The 15,013-nt window shown below is 36.1% G+C and overlaps 1 protein-coding gene across 1 annotated transcript in view; it reads left to right on the top strand.

Annotated features, from left to right (window-relative positions):
* Nucleotides 1-2,042: 2,042 nt before the first annotated feature.
* Nucleotides 2,043-15,013, top strand: part of LOC139789913 (atrial natriuretic peptide receptor 1-like) — a 30,264-nt gene continuing 17,293 nt past the window's right edge. The window contains exons 1-8 of the mRNA XM_071731048.1: nucleotides 2,043-2,136; nucleotides 4,825-4,957; nucleotides 6,836-6,959; nucleotides 7,306-7,410; nucleotides 8,011-8,113; nucleotides 9,644-9,786; nucleotides 12,064-12,136; nucleotides 13,733-13,880. Of these exons, the coding sequence (XP_071587149.1) occupies nucleotides 2,121-2,136; nucleotides 4,825-4,957; nucleotides 6,836-6,959; nucleotides 7,306-7,410; nucleotides 8,011-8,113; nucleotides 9,644-9,786; nucleotides 12,064-12,136; nucleotides 13,733-13,880 (845 nt within the window). The 5' untranslated portion in view covers nucleotides 2,043-2,120. The remainder of the gene's footprint in view (nucleotides 2,137-4,824; nucleotides 4,958-6,835; nucleotides 6,960-7,305; nucleotides 7,411-8,010; nucleotides 8,114-9,643; nucleotides 9,787-12,063; nucleotides 12,137-13,732; nucleotides 13,881-15,013) is intronic.

Raw genomic sequence — 15,013 nt, 5'->3', positions numbered from 1 at the left:
TTTAGGATTTAATTAAAAATGTAAAATTTGAACCTAATTTGTTTGTATTAGTTTATACAAATGTCTCTTTTATGAGTGAATCCAAGCAGATTCTTAACTTATCTACAAAAAGATCAATTTAAAGATCAGCGTGTGCCCAGTTTAAAGATCAACTGGGCACACACATTGTATTTTTCCATGAAATTTTGATGCAATGAATAATGAAGTCCAAGCATTTTGACTAAGATTTCTAATGCCGTTTTGGGCTGAGAACCAGAATTCCAGAGGAAACACAGGGAAATATTCAGGAGAGTCGTATCACAACTGTAAGTCTTCTTTGGCAGTTATATTCATGAACTCATCTATCTCATTATTTTACCAGCATGGCCAGGCAGAGGTCTATTTCACCTGTGTATGTATCAGGACATTTCTCAGGCAGAAGTTGTCTTACATCTCCAGGGACTGAGAAAGTGGAAAGATAGGGTCTAATACAATTCAGGTGGGAAGGAACCTTAGGTCACCTGCTCCAACCTCTTGTCTCACAGTAAATACTATATAGGTGACTTTTTCTTGCCTTGGAGTTTGTACACCTCTCCTCCCCCAGGCCCAGCTATATCTCTGTGTTTATTCCCACAGTGTCAATTCATCTGCCTAAGGGTCAGATGCTGCCTAAATTTGACAATGCAGTGAAGTAAAGTCCTCCCGTTGCTTTTTCAGCTTTGAGCTGACAGGGGCACAAACTTCAGTGGTCTGACAGTGGGGCTGCCCCTACGGCAATTCATGATTTTTCAGAGTGGCTCATCAGGGGTGCAAAGGGCTGTTTCCACCCTGCACTGAGAAGAAGTGAAGTAGGGGAGAAGAGGGAAGGGGGAGGTAGAACATCTACAGCAGTGGAGTTGTTAGGATCAGCTTGCCTAGCAACCCCTGTGCTCAGGCAAAAGCACCTACTTCAGCACTAACTGCAACATCAGAAGCAACCCAGACACTTGGAGAGCTGGGTGCATGTTAGGGAGCATGAAAGCTGTTAAAACCTTAGGGCTCAGAAGCCTCCTCAATTTATTGGTAGGTAAACTTTATAGATTTGCTAATCAGAACTTAACCCTGTGGTTTGCACATACAGAAAGAATTGTATATAGCTTACAGCAGTGAGACATATGTGTATACCAGGCAGTTGGATGTTATTTCAGTAATGTAGGAAATGAGTAATAAAAGGATATACTGGAAAAGTCAGGTGTATAATTCTATTTTATTCCATGAACACTGTGGTAAGTAATTGTATAACTAATTGTATTCCAGTAATACAAAGAAAAATAATAACAGTTTTTATAAATGGAAACTATTTTCTTTTACTAAAATTGGAATAAGACCAGGGTGGATTATCATAACATGCTATGTTATGTTCATATATACCATGGGGTATATCTTAATAAAAGATGATTTTATCTTTTATAGTATAGTCTCTATTTATATAGGTATATTCTGCTCCTGTTGCCATTCTATCTATATGCTATTATGATTCTATATTCTACCTGTAAGTCTTACACAATCTTAGTATTTTTATAATTATCTATTTTAACATTTATTTAGTTAACAGCTGTATAGTTATTAAAGATACAACAAAAAATTACTAATTCTAAGAGTATACATGTAAAAGATTAAAAGAAATAGAGCAGTCTGGAGCAGAGTTGGGTGGTATTTTACAAGCAAACAAAAAACCTCTTTAAATCAAATGTCTCTCTGCGTACGTTTCTAGAATCATCAGCTCTTTGTAGAGAAAATCTCCTACAAGATAAAAATTAGAGGATTAAGTCCTCTCATTGTTTCATTGCTAATTTCTGGATTGATCAAAATAATATACTGATCAAGTTTATATACCCCAAGGAACCTGTCCAAATTTTTTGCTCCAGAAGTTGGAAAGAGCACAAAATGCCAGGCTGTGTTTCTGCATTTGGTTTGATTTCTTTAGAAGAAAAATAAACTTTGGAGGTGGAATTCCTTCTTTCTGTGTTCCTGTAACGTCTTTCATTTGGAGTCTGCTCATTTGCTTTTTTTCCTGACAGGCTGTATTAGTGGAAGGGTGGCATGATTTAGATAACAAAGACTATGATTGCTGGCCTCTGGAAAAACCAGATGAATATAACATGCTGGACTGTGGAGGTAAGTGAATCTTAGAGATGTGCAGAAAAATCATCTCTTGCTTGGCAAATAGTTGAAACCCCGAATTTGAAGTACTCAGAATAATACACAGCTTCTGAGCAGCGACAACATCTCTTTCTAGAGGAGTAAGTGAAAGAAAACAACCAAAGGATATTTCAGAGCAATTATTTGATCAGTATTAATTGGTTCCAAAAGAAAAAGTAATATCAACAGCTGAATCACTTCCCTCAGAAAAAAACTGAAAACATTTTATTTCTCATTAAAAAGCCAAATCTAGCTTAATCCAAACAAATGAGCCAGGCAGTTCTGTATTTCAAACATTTCTACTGGATCATTGTTGAAATTCTGTTATCAGTTCAAAAGTGACTGTGTTTAAAACCATCAATCAGTAAGAAAAATTGTTGATTCTACATGTCATGCTTTTTCACCTTGCTAGAAACTGTGCTCTCCGAGTACTTAAAAAATACAAGGTCTTTCATCACTTATTCCAGTCAGTTTCAGAAATTAATTTTTATGCTGAGATAGTAAAAAATATAGTATTTTTATGTTGGAAAATTGATTTTTTTGACATTGAAAAATATTTAAAGAGCAACTGAAATAGTTTGATTTAAATTTAAGAAAAATCTTTCATACTATAAGGGTGATGAAGCAGTAGGACAGGTTTCCCAAAAATGTCGTGGTTTCTACATCCTTGTAGATTTTCAAATGCCAAGCAGACAAAATCTAAAGCATCCTGCTTTAGGTGACCCTGCCTTGACAAAGCAACACAGGTTTGGAGCAAATGATTTCCAATGGTGCCTTCCAATTTCAACTATGATTTTGTGACTCTGTAACTGGTAAATAAGTGATGAAAAGGAGCACTTTTATTTATGTTGTAAAAGGTAAGACTAGAGGCAGTGTGTTTCAATCGTGTTTTTAGGAAAAACCCAAACAGCCAACCAAGCAAACAAAAAAAAAACAAAACCCAAAGCAAAACCAGGAACCCCTAGGAAACTAATACTGATGAAACAGTGCAGGAAATACATATTGTTGAGGCATATACTGAGCTCCACAGTACAGCTGAACATTTTCTAAAAAGTTCCATTGGAACAATAACATTTGAAGGCTATACATGTTATTGATGAGTAAGACTGATTATATGAGTATACAGGTTATTGATAATCCCTATGTGAATTTACTAATGCTTTAACATTGAAACAACTATTTACCAGAACAGATGACTTTTTTAAAGCTACTTTTACTAAAAATCAAAGTGTGAACTGACCACAAGGGAAACTATTATGAGAAGGTTTCTTAATTAAAATATAACCTTTATAATCAGTTTTAGAATTAACTCCAAGCTCTATCCTGCCTTTCTCTGTGGTTCTTCCTTGTCATCTAAGCCTTGCTAAAAGCAAAGCAAGAGGCATACACTGTAGCCTTATTGCTTTTGGACTTAACACAAAGTCTTCAAAGTGTTCAGATGTAGGAGTACCTAGTGTAGAAAGAAAAGTTTTGTTTATCTTTCTGAGACCTTTAAATGGAAGTAGAAAGTAATTTAGCAGAAATTTATGCTGACATTTTTCCTTCCTTCTCACGCAGTCTCTGAAGCTGAGCTCTCTGAAGCTCAGCTCTCTCTTACCTTTTAGTTCAAATCACAATAGCATTTTCCTAAATCTTTGTGTTATACTTTCATAGTGTTAGAATTTATAATGAGTGTATGCTTTTCAATGGAGATCTGAAATCAAGAGGTTATTTTACAATTTGCTTCTATATATCTGAATGGCAATTATGTTTATGTTCAAAAGAAGCAGCTTTTCTAACAATGCAAGTGAAGAACATAACTTCTAAAACAACTCTGGAGTAAGAATAAGAGTTTATAATTGAAAAACAACAACAAAAAACCAAACCAAACCAAAACATGAATATATTGAAGGAGAGATTTACCCATCCTCTGCAGAAGGGATTTAAAATTTTGTGACAAATGGAGAGCTACACACTTGCATGATGTAAATAATTTTAATGTAATGAGAATTAATACCTTTATCCAGCAAAACAGAAAGACGTACAATTTTGGTAGTGTTGTTTAATTATCAGAGCAGGTAATATTGTGTTCCAGGGGCAGGAGATATGAGTGGGATATTAAGAGTGAAGAAATGGAAAATGACAGGTATCTGAACAGCACTCCTTCCACTGTCCTCTATTATATATGTAATATGGTTTTATAAAATGAGAACGCTTTCTTAAATATATAATTACTGCATGTATAATTTATGTCTCATGAGGATACATGTTTTGACTAAATTCCATGCATGCTGAAGTTTTCTATTCTTCTTCCATAATGCATTGAGCCTCAGTGGAAGCAGATAAAAATGAAAAGGAATGTTTATTGCCTGATCAAAGAGGAAAACAAATGTATCAGGACAAGCAGCACTGCATTATACTAGGTGTAAAATTGCTTTAGAAAAGATCACCATATTTGTCATATTTCTGCAATTGCTTGATCTTTTCTCAGTGAGTATGAGAATTATTCAATTAATGTGTATTTGTGTTTACCTGTATAGCCACTAAAATGGATGACAGTTTGGGGCTTATATAAAGCAATAGAAACAATACATGAAAATCACTAGAGAATGTTTTACATGTGTGTGTATCTGTAAAGTACCAAACTACAGCAAATATACTGGCCCATGATTCTGTTGTTTCTAGGCCTGGAGATGGCATGGGTGCAAAGGCCTCCAGAAAAGGCTGTGAGTGGGGAATTCTTCAATGTGACTTATACAGTCTTTGCTTCAGACAACTTTTATCAGTATGCCGTGCAAAATGGAATCCTTTCTCACAGGTATTATCTCCTACAAAAAGAGTTTCATGGTCATGAGTTTATGGGTTTTCTGGATGTACATTTTCAGTAACATAATATACCTATAACAGGAATATCTAATCTGGGACTCCTTGCTAATTCCTTGCATCTCTTGAGATCTCTTACAGCTCTTTTTGCCCTGATATGTTTTTGCTCTCAAATAATTCATCATGGCATACTTGCTCACATAATCAAAGATAGGCCACATCAGCCTGTACCTACATTACTGTTTCTGTGCAACTCTGAACATCTCTTCTTGCCTTCTCTACACAGGGAATTTACAACTGAAGTTTAAGCATAAGTACCAAAACAATTGTCTTATACACATTTTAATAATAACTGTGTTTGAAGTGCACAATGTTGATATGGAAAAGAAGATGGCTCAAACCTGAATTCACTAAATTCAGTGATGAACTTTTAAAAATTTCTGTGGGATTTAAATCTGACCAAAAATTTATGCTTCAATTCAGGGGCACATATGGAAAATATTTAAAAAGACATAAATCTATGCTGCAGTTTTTCAAAGGCATCAAATTTATACCTCGTATCTAGAAGAATATCTGGGTTACTCTTAAGTTTTCACTGGCTGACTCAAATATGGCTGAGGATAGCAAGTCAGTGTGTGTCAGCATAATCAGATGAAGTCATGATGAATATATTGAATTTAAAAAAAAAAACAACACAACCGAATAGAGAGTAAATTTAAAAAGGAACCATAAAGATAAATAAGTGACAGAATTAGGCACCAACTTGTATAAGTATTTTTTTTTTACTCCCAGAATGGCTTCAAAGGCCAGTATTTCAATAGTTTATCTGCTTAGATGTCTTGGAAACTAAAAAATTTGGATTATCTGAGGTTTCAAGTATGTATGCACCTTTGTAAATCTGTCCATGAATACAATCAATGTAAACACAATGCCCCGTGTTTGTGTTTATTTCTTATAACACAGTCTTCTGTCTTAAATCTAGTAATTCCTGGCTAGTTCTTATTTCATTAAAAACAAACCGATGAATAAACCCTGGTGTTCTGGCATGGCTTTATAGAGATCCATCAAAGGTGTATAACATTTAAACTAGACCCTACAACTAGGTATAGCTGTATTTACTGAGTAAACAGTGTTCCTGGAAAATTGTTTTATTTTAGAACAAAATTTATTAGGATGATAACCGGCTGAAAGTGTAATTGAGGAAAGAGTGGGAAAAGTGCTGCATCACACATTTCCAGGTAACTCTATCTGTTTTTCAGGGATGACTTTGCAACAGGCCCACCTTTTTTTTTTTTTTTTTTGCAGAACAATTTATTCTTGAAGTCCACTTCTTGCTCCAAGTTTTTTGGTTTGGTAAATTATATCTGATATTTTTATCCAGTATGGTTCTTTTCCTTGGCTGTTTGGGTTGTGGAGCAGAGACCTGAATAATATGTATGAATCACAGGCATAGATGACGCTTTACAAATGAAAACACTGAGAATGTAAATAGCCAGTGACACATGTCTGATAGTGAAAGAAATGGTATATTCTGTGCCAGAGACAGCAATGCCATGTCTGGCCATGAAGCTAGAATGGAGAGAGAAGCAGAGGTTGGTACCTGCTTGTGGCATATGATATGCCAGAAGTCCCTACCACATGGCAGTAGTCAGTGGTCCAGCTGACAGCAGTCTTTGTTGCTCTAGGAGTGCTTCAACCAGAAGGAAAACAAAAGAAATGAAATGGTGTAACAGTGTTTTTATCTCATTATGTATGCTTTCACTGCTAATTTTTCAGTGCAGAATAAAGAACGGGCTCCTGTGCTTTTTGCAGTTTTGGGGAATGAGGGGTTAATATAAAAGTTTTTTTCTCTCTCTCTCTGTTGCTTGGCTAGCAATGCTACTGCTGCAAAGGAATTCTGTGAGGATCATGAATGCCCTGCCAGCTGGAAAGATGCAAATGGGGAGAATTGCTGTGTCTACCATGCCAACATTCACTCCTGTCCTTTGGCATTTATGGTTAGTATTGTGGTGCATCATCATATGCTCTCTTCTTGCTACTGGATGAGACCAAATCTGTAGTTCACTAAACCTACTGTGGGGATATCTGTCAGTTTTAGAATTTTTTGCACTGGATGCATAGGCTGGTGAAAAAAAAAAAAGCTCTCATGCTTTTCGTGTCTTTTAATTTATCACGGATTGGTGTTGCTTATGCTTTGGAATTTTAGTAGATTGGTTCTAAAATATTATATTATTTTCTGTTAGAGAACACATGTTATTTTACAAAAGTTAAAGAGGATGAGCTATGAGGATGATGTTTTCATTGTGTCATGATTTACTGACATAACCAATATGTCTGATAAAGGGTAGAGGAGGAATATGTGGTCCATGGATCCCAGATGATGGCCAGATATTTACTCACACTTTGTCTACAGCTGGCAAAATGAGCCAAAAAAACTGGACTGCAAAGGTAAGGTATATTAATTGCATACAGGATTCTACCTGGTTTGCTCTTTTCAGACCTTACTTGATAGTAGTTTAGTGCCAGTTCATGTGTGTGTTTCCCATCTCATTTATCTGTCAGTGTTAATGTAAGTGATGCATATGGCTGAGTAATGACAGTTCCCAACTGTCTTGACTTGGAAGTAACAGCTTTTCATAGTACTATGGTAGTCATCAGGAGTAATGGGAGTGGGAGGGAAGAAAATAGCCTGATCTGTCCATTTAAGGCCTACACCAACAGTATATATATTGCACCTGTGACTGGACTGTGTTGCAGGTTAATATGGTCCTTTCAGCCCAGCAGAAGTAATAGGGAAGAAAATATCAGAATGCATAGGTTGGTAGCTCTGCTTGAAGAAAAGAATACACACCAGAAGGAGAAATCAGACCTGTCTTTTCCACAGAAGTTGTCCCTCCTGCTTCTGTTTATCTCTCCAGTGAAGGACACCTGTCCTTCCTGATTCTGAAAGAACACACACAGTATTTTGCAAGTTACCACAACTGGGCTGTTGTTTTTATAATACTGTATGCAAGTGGAGTTTTGATGATTTGTTCACTTTTTTGTCAGGTTGTTTTGGTTCACTTGGGTGTGACTTCTCTCATCGCACACATCAGAGTTGGGAGGATGCAAGTTGCTCTGGAAGCAAAAACCACGGTCCTTCCTGCAGTAGGTATGGTATGAAGATGTGAGGGAATTGCTTATTAATTGCAGTTCTTAATGATTTGTCATTCATGCATGGTTGCCAAAAGCAAAAGGCCTTCTAACCCCTCTTACCATGGAAAATACACAAAAGCCTTCTTAAAATTCTTCTTTACATAACACTGAACCTCTGTAAAACCCTTATGAAACCTCTATGTCAGTCTAGAACAGTAGGAAGCCACCCTTGTCAAATAAATAAAGTCAAATACCGTGACTAATAGCTTTAAGTATTACAAGGCTTGTCTGCAGTTGGTGGGGATGTGAAAATACTCTTCCAGCTGGTATGTTATCAGGATCTGAACACTCTTTATCTGAAGGTCAGCAGACTAGCCTTAAGCAGTTGGAAAGAGAGAAATGCGTCTTGGCTCCCTTGTTCACATTAAAATTCAATTGCTCCCAAAGGCATCAGTCTTTCATTCATTTTGGTATAGCCAAATGCAGGGAAACAGTAACAACAGTAGCAATTCTGTTAGCAATGTAAATTTTAAAATGTGCACTTTATTTAATAAATAAAACACACAACCTGAAGAAAAATACCAGGTGAAATAGTCATCACAGTACTTTTGTTAACTACTCTAAAAAAAAAAAAAAAAGAACCAAAGCCAAAGCAACCCCAGTGTGGATATGTGGATGGAAGTATTTAGCTATAGAATTCAATATTCTTTTTAAGACAGTTGCTGCTGAGTTTTCCAGGAAAGTTACAATTTATCTGAAAAGACATTTTGAAAATGCAGCTCTACCCGAGGCAGAGTGATTTATGTGCTTATGCTGGTATTGCACTGGAATCAAATGCACTGAGATAGAATTATTATTGAACAGTGAATTTTGTGTTGTTGAAACTTTTTAAAAAAGTGTATTAGTCACAGAATAATAAATAGTCACAGCATAATACCTTCACCTCCTCTCAGAAGGCAGAAGTACCACATGATACTAAGCTGATTCATAATACTTTAGTTGCAATAATAAAATGGAAAAAAACTATTCAGGACATTTGAGAAAATTGTGTCCTTTAAGGCTTTTAGTTTCAATCACACCTGGTACTGCTGATAATTTTCCTAAGATCTTGGAGAAAAAGAAAACCGAAGTATAATGTACAAGGTTTCATTCTGCAGTACCAAGTGTATTCTGCTGCTGCTGAGAAAGGGTCACTGGAATCTGGGGATCTCAAGGGCTGTATTAAGTACAAAAAATACAAAAGGCAATGCCTGCCTTGAGAACAGGAAAAGCAAGTGGACAATGAGAAAGAGTGATGATGAAGTCATTTATGGACAAAATGTGTCAAAGATTTTAATGTTATTACAAAGGATCAAAGAGATTCTGTATCACTTAAGAATTCATATAATTCTTTCAGCTGTTGGGATGCTATCTCAGTTCTTTGGAGTTTATTTGAAGTACTCTGGGGCTTCATGGCTCAAGAATCATGTATTTAAATCTGAATACCATCTCTTGAATGGATAAAATGTCCTTGAAATATTCTGATATGTTTTATTTCTCTAATTAGTCTGTGGAGATGGGTTTTGTGAGGAAGAAGGCTGCTCTATCTGTCCAGCTGATTGTGGGGAATGTCCACTCTCGAGAGAGGCTAGGATAGCAATTGCCTTGCCACTATGCTTAGTTTTCACTTGCTTCATTTTGACCATCATTGTAAGTATTCTTTCCCTTCTGTTTCCTTTCTTGTGCTTCCATGGTTTGGTTATAGTGAGGATCTCTGTTAACAGAGGGATAGATTTTCTTTTGCATCCAGAACCTGTCTGCTATGGAAGAAAGCATAAGAAAGATACACAACCTTTTTGGGTTCTTTACTGGGGAAAGCCTCATTGCCCCTGGGCAGATTTTCAGCCTGTAAGAGAAAGGAGTGAAGAGGAATGTAACAGAAGTGGTTATATCATGGTAAAGGATGAAGGTGTATTTTTCTGTTTTGTTTCATTCTGGTTTTCACTTGGTTTGAGATGTTTGGGGTTTTTTTTAATACTAATTTTCTCAGTGTGGCCACTTGGGTTCAGTTCAAAGGGATTAATTTTGCATATAAGTTATAGCAGACTCACGAAGGAAAAACAAAAGAGAATGAGGACAGACCGAATATGGAAGAAGTAGTTTTGGATACTTTTGAATGAAACTGTATAAATAGAAGATAGCATGCTATTATGGATTACTGTTTCACAGTGCTTCTGGGAAAGATGTACATTCCTCGTGTGTGCAACTTGAAAAAAAACATTTCTAAATTTCATAATAAGGATTTAGCAGGTCAATACGACCTGTAGATTCATTATATTGATATGCTATGTAGGTCAATAAAATTTATTTGGGGTTTGGCCTGTAGATTCTTAGGCTCCTCAGGTGCTCCTTCTCTTCCCATCTTCTACTGCAATTGCAGTAAGCATCTGAGGTGAGCAAGTTTACTGAGGGAGAATGAGTGCGAGAAGGATGATTTGCACTGAGTAAGGTACTACAGGAGGCCTAAATCACAATTAGTTCTTTTTTCTCTACTCTGTGCCTCTCTGTGTGACTTTGGGAGTTAGGAATGGAAGCACCCTTGAAAACAGCATTCATAATCCACCGGGGTGTTGTGACAATGTATTTATAGTGACTGTCCTGTAAAGCCAAATAATCTCATAGAAATGTGTAACTGGGCAAGCAGAAAGTTCAATTTTAAACAAAAAAATTTTAAAAAGCCAGTGACTGGCTTTTTAGAAACAGCATTGGAATTTCTTGGCCTTGCATAGGTTTATCTAGAGGTCTTGTAGAAAAAATTAACTATTATTTCTCCTACTTTTTCTATAAATTTTGAGGGGTTTTTTTTCTTCTTGCATTTCTGTATACTTACTCTTTCCTGTTTCTGCAATAGCATTTTCTTTTTTTGTGTTCTATTTAGATGAACAACATAGGAAAGATAATTTCTGTCCAATTCAATAACTACTAAAATGTTAAAAGAATCATCTGGGAAACTAATGCCTTCTTTAACAATTCAAGTGAAGGAGGAGTTCTTTGGTATCAGTGTCTACAGCAAGTCTAGTTGGTCACTTACAGCTGATATGTCTTTGTTCAGTCACACCTTTTCAAGATCAAATGCAGATGTTTTCTCAATTTCTATTTTGAAATAAATTAATTTTTATTCAGTGAGCTCTAAACTTGTCATAAATTTGTACCAAAATATCACCACAATCTCTACACCATGTTCCTTGCATATCATCTGTGTTTCTGTTACCTGTTTCAGTGAATGTTTAATTCCTAATATTAAATTCCACGCTATAGAATATAGTATAATGATGGTAAAATGATGCTTTGGTTTTACTTCGGCATTGATCACAGTACAGTTTAATCTGCTGCCCCTCTTTTTAACACAAGTGTGTTTACATGTTCTGTGTTAGTTTTGCATGTCAGCTCTACAGAAAATAAGCTATTAGATCAATGTCTTCTTTATAAGGTAGAGTCCCTGCCTCATGCTCTTTATGCTAGAGGGTTTTACATTATATGACCTCATTTGTGGGAAAGGGGTTAACTCAGTTATTGAATATGAAACATACTGCTCCTTATCTTGGGGATGGGATATAGTGTGTTTTTGTCATGCACTTAGCACAGAACATTACCATGACATGAGATGGATGATGTCCAGTCTGAGATGTAAATGTAGTGGGTAAGAAATACTGAAAATACTGAAGACTTTGTAGCCAATCCACAATAAGACACGTAATTAGAATTTAGACTAAAATGTATGGTTTTAAATTTATTAGATGCAGCTTTTTTCTAAATCTGTTATTAATAGTCTTGGTTCTAGTATGACTCATAAGATGTATGTTGTATGCTAAATATAATATTTTGTTTGGATACTTATAAACTTTAATATTTGAAAAAAAAAAAAGAAGTTTCATTCCTTCAAACTCAGCCAAGCTATATGGGAATTACTTTGACTTATTTTTGTAGTGCTTACTATATCAGAAACAGAAGATGTTTTGGGATGAAAGCTGGATTATAGACTTCACCCTCATCAAACAAGGTTCGTAACTTAGGATTTTGGTACTATGATAATTTTCCTAATGATATTAATACATAATTTCAATAGTAAGTATATTATCTTCATAATTTTAGAGTCTTATAAAAGATGAAAAACATATCCACGGTTTCATCCCTGTCACCTCTGTAAGCTGATCACTAATATTTTTTGCTTATTAATATTTTGGATTTCAAAGCAGTTTTAAATAACTTCTTTGTTTTTTGTTGATGATTATTCGTCAATTAAAAAAGGCAAACATCCCAAAATGAACAGATAACTTCTGGACTTGGACAAAATAAATTACGGTTGCTTCAGAGGATGTATGTAACTGATTTCGTTAAATTGCGTCAGATTTGCACAAATATAATGAGGGATATAGTGAGATCTTAATTTCTCTCAGTGTGTGTTGTCTGTGACAGACTTGCTGTAAAAAGTAATTCATTGTGGCTAGAGGATTTTTTTTCATTTAACCATCTGGGTATAAAATTTTATTTAATTGCTTCTAATTAAAAATGTTAAGAATAAAATCAGATATTATTATATGCATTACTTTACTGCAGTTAAAATAGTTATAGATTGTTTTACTTGTTGCTAATTGTTTTAGTGTTCAGAGGCAATGCAATGCCTAGATCCTCAGAAAGGGTAAATGTGTAGAAATCTGGTGAAGCTGTTAAGTCTGTGCTGATGGAGAGTCTCATGTTCTGTCTCTGTGAGGAACTGCTAGAAAGTTCCCTGCTTTATCTGTGTTATGCCATTATGTTTCTATTAGAAGTACCAGGACATTTTTGTGCTTATATATGGTAGAGATGTGTTCAGCTTTGCGTCTGAATATTAATTCCCATGTAGTTTTGATACAATATCCTCCTTGCTGAAAAGCACAGATGTTTGCTTAGAAATTAATTTGGGTATATAAACCAAACAATAATTTCAGTCAAGATTTTTGAAAGCAGAAAGGAAACACCCAAGGAAAAGTGTCTTTCAATACGGCAAAAAGGAATATGAGCAAATTTTCAGCTGATAGTGAATTAGAAGAGATCATAAACATTACATAGCAAGAGAAACAAAAAAAAAAAAAAAATTAAGGGAAATTAGAACACATTTAGAATTAATTTGAAATTAACTTGAGGCTAAGAAACATATGTTGAGATCACTGCTGGATTTTTTTTTTTATCTGTATTGTTGCTCTCTTCTGACTTCCCTCTGGTTCAGAATCACTTCCCCCATCCTTGAACTTTACAGACTTTGAGGAACTCTAAATAGACTTGTTAAAATATGGCACAGGGCTTGCTCTGCTTCCCTGGGTTCTGTCCTCAGCATCTAAGTAGCAGCAAGGGTTAATCATCCCAAGAGCAGAGAAATTAAACTTGTATCAGATCCTGAGGGCTGGTAGGAACAATCTCTCTGGCAATGAGTCAGAAACTTTTTTATTCTTTATGCTGCAGTCACATTGTAAGCAATTGCTTGTTATCTCAAGTGTTAACAATATTAGCTGAGATGAAAAGATTTGGAGAACTCCTTGTATTTTTCTGACTCAGAAGTCTCTGCCTTGGCAATAGGAAGTATCTTGAGGTGCCTTTTCTTATCCCATATCCCATTTAGATCACACAGTACGGACAGCAACAGGAAGCATGATGAGTGCTCTCCCAGCATCCAGTGACTCCAACATCAGCTGTATTTCTGCTCTGAGCTCCTGCACAGCAGCTGCTAACATGTCTGGGAAAGAGTATTTCACCCACACGGGAAGATAGTAAGTCAATATATTACTAAGTTAATGCAGTTCATACTATACTACCATTTCACCTTTGTCATTGTTCAATGCTGGGCCGACAATTAACTGAATGCCAGATGCTCTCTATCAGTCCCTGTCACCTCCCTAATAAAGGAGAGAGAATAAGGGAGAGAGATTTATGGGTTGGAAACTAAACTACACATCTTTAATGAAATAGTAATGATAAAAAGAAAAAAATATTAAATATATACAAATATGCAGGAAAATGATACCTCATTCCTCCTCCCTTTCCCCCAGTAATGCTCACGTCACCACCAAGGCTGCAGGACAGCCCTGGGAAAGTCCAGGATGGACTCCTGGAGCCAGCAGTAGTTCGGAGCTGGAGGCAGGAACACACAGATTCAGGCTGACATGGGTCAGGACCACAGGCAGATGAATGGATGGAATCCTCCCAGGATGCCAAAGCAAACAGGGATAGGTGAAGGTGAAAGGAAGAGGGCAAAAAGGGGTTTTGACCCTCATGATCCCTCAAATTTATACCAAGTATGACATGTATGGGATGGAATACTCTGTTTGGTCAATTTTGGTCATTAATCTTGCCTGCTCCTCCCTAAAGTGGGGTTGCAGGTGTCACCTCTTTACTCCTTTTCTCTTTTGAGAGCATGTTCCTCAGAACAGAGAAGAGCAGTGGCCTTGGTTCTGCAGACCATTCTCCAGTGAGAATGTTTACATCAAGTGTTATCAGTCCCAGAAGCAGAAAATGACTGAGAAATTTGATGTTAATTTCAGCACATACAGCTACTTACAAAAGACTTAGCTGAAAGCAAAATTGCAAGACAGAAAATTTGCTCTACCCTGTCCAAACCAAGACAACCTTTCTTTCTGGTTCTTGCAACTTTACTGTGGGTAGGTAGTGCAATAGTGCATTAGCTTGCATTTCTCTTGTTAAGCCAAATCCAGTAGGTTAATATCATCATGAATTTTGCATCACATACTGCCTTTGTCTTTTATGCCAAGATTCTGTTTTCGTTGTCATTTCTCCTTGTCTCTTAAGGATTTGTTAAAAGAGTGTGGCTGTGTAATGTGTGTTGCATCTGTCAATGAATGGCCCTCACTCTTCAAATGTATTTGGAACCAAGGCTCTTATGCAT

Source organism: Heliangelus exortis, chromosome Z, assembly GCF_036169615.1.
Source record: "Heliangelus exortis chromosome Z, bHelExo1.hap1, whole genome shotgun sequence".
NCBI classification, from domain to species: Eukaryota; Metazoa; Chordata; class Aves; order Apodiformes; family Trochilidae; genus Heliangelus; species Heliangelus exortis.
Note: the sequence above shows the minus strand (reverse complement) of the source record. Positions and strands in the feature narration are given on the sequence as shown.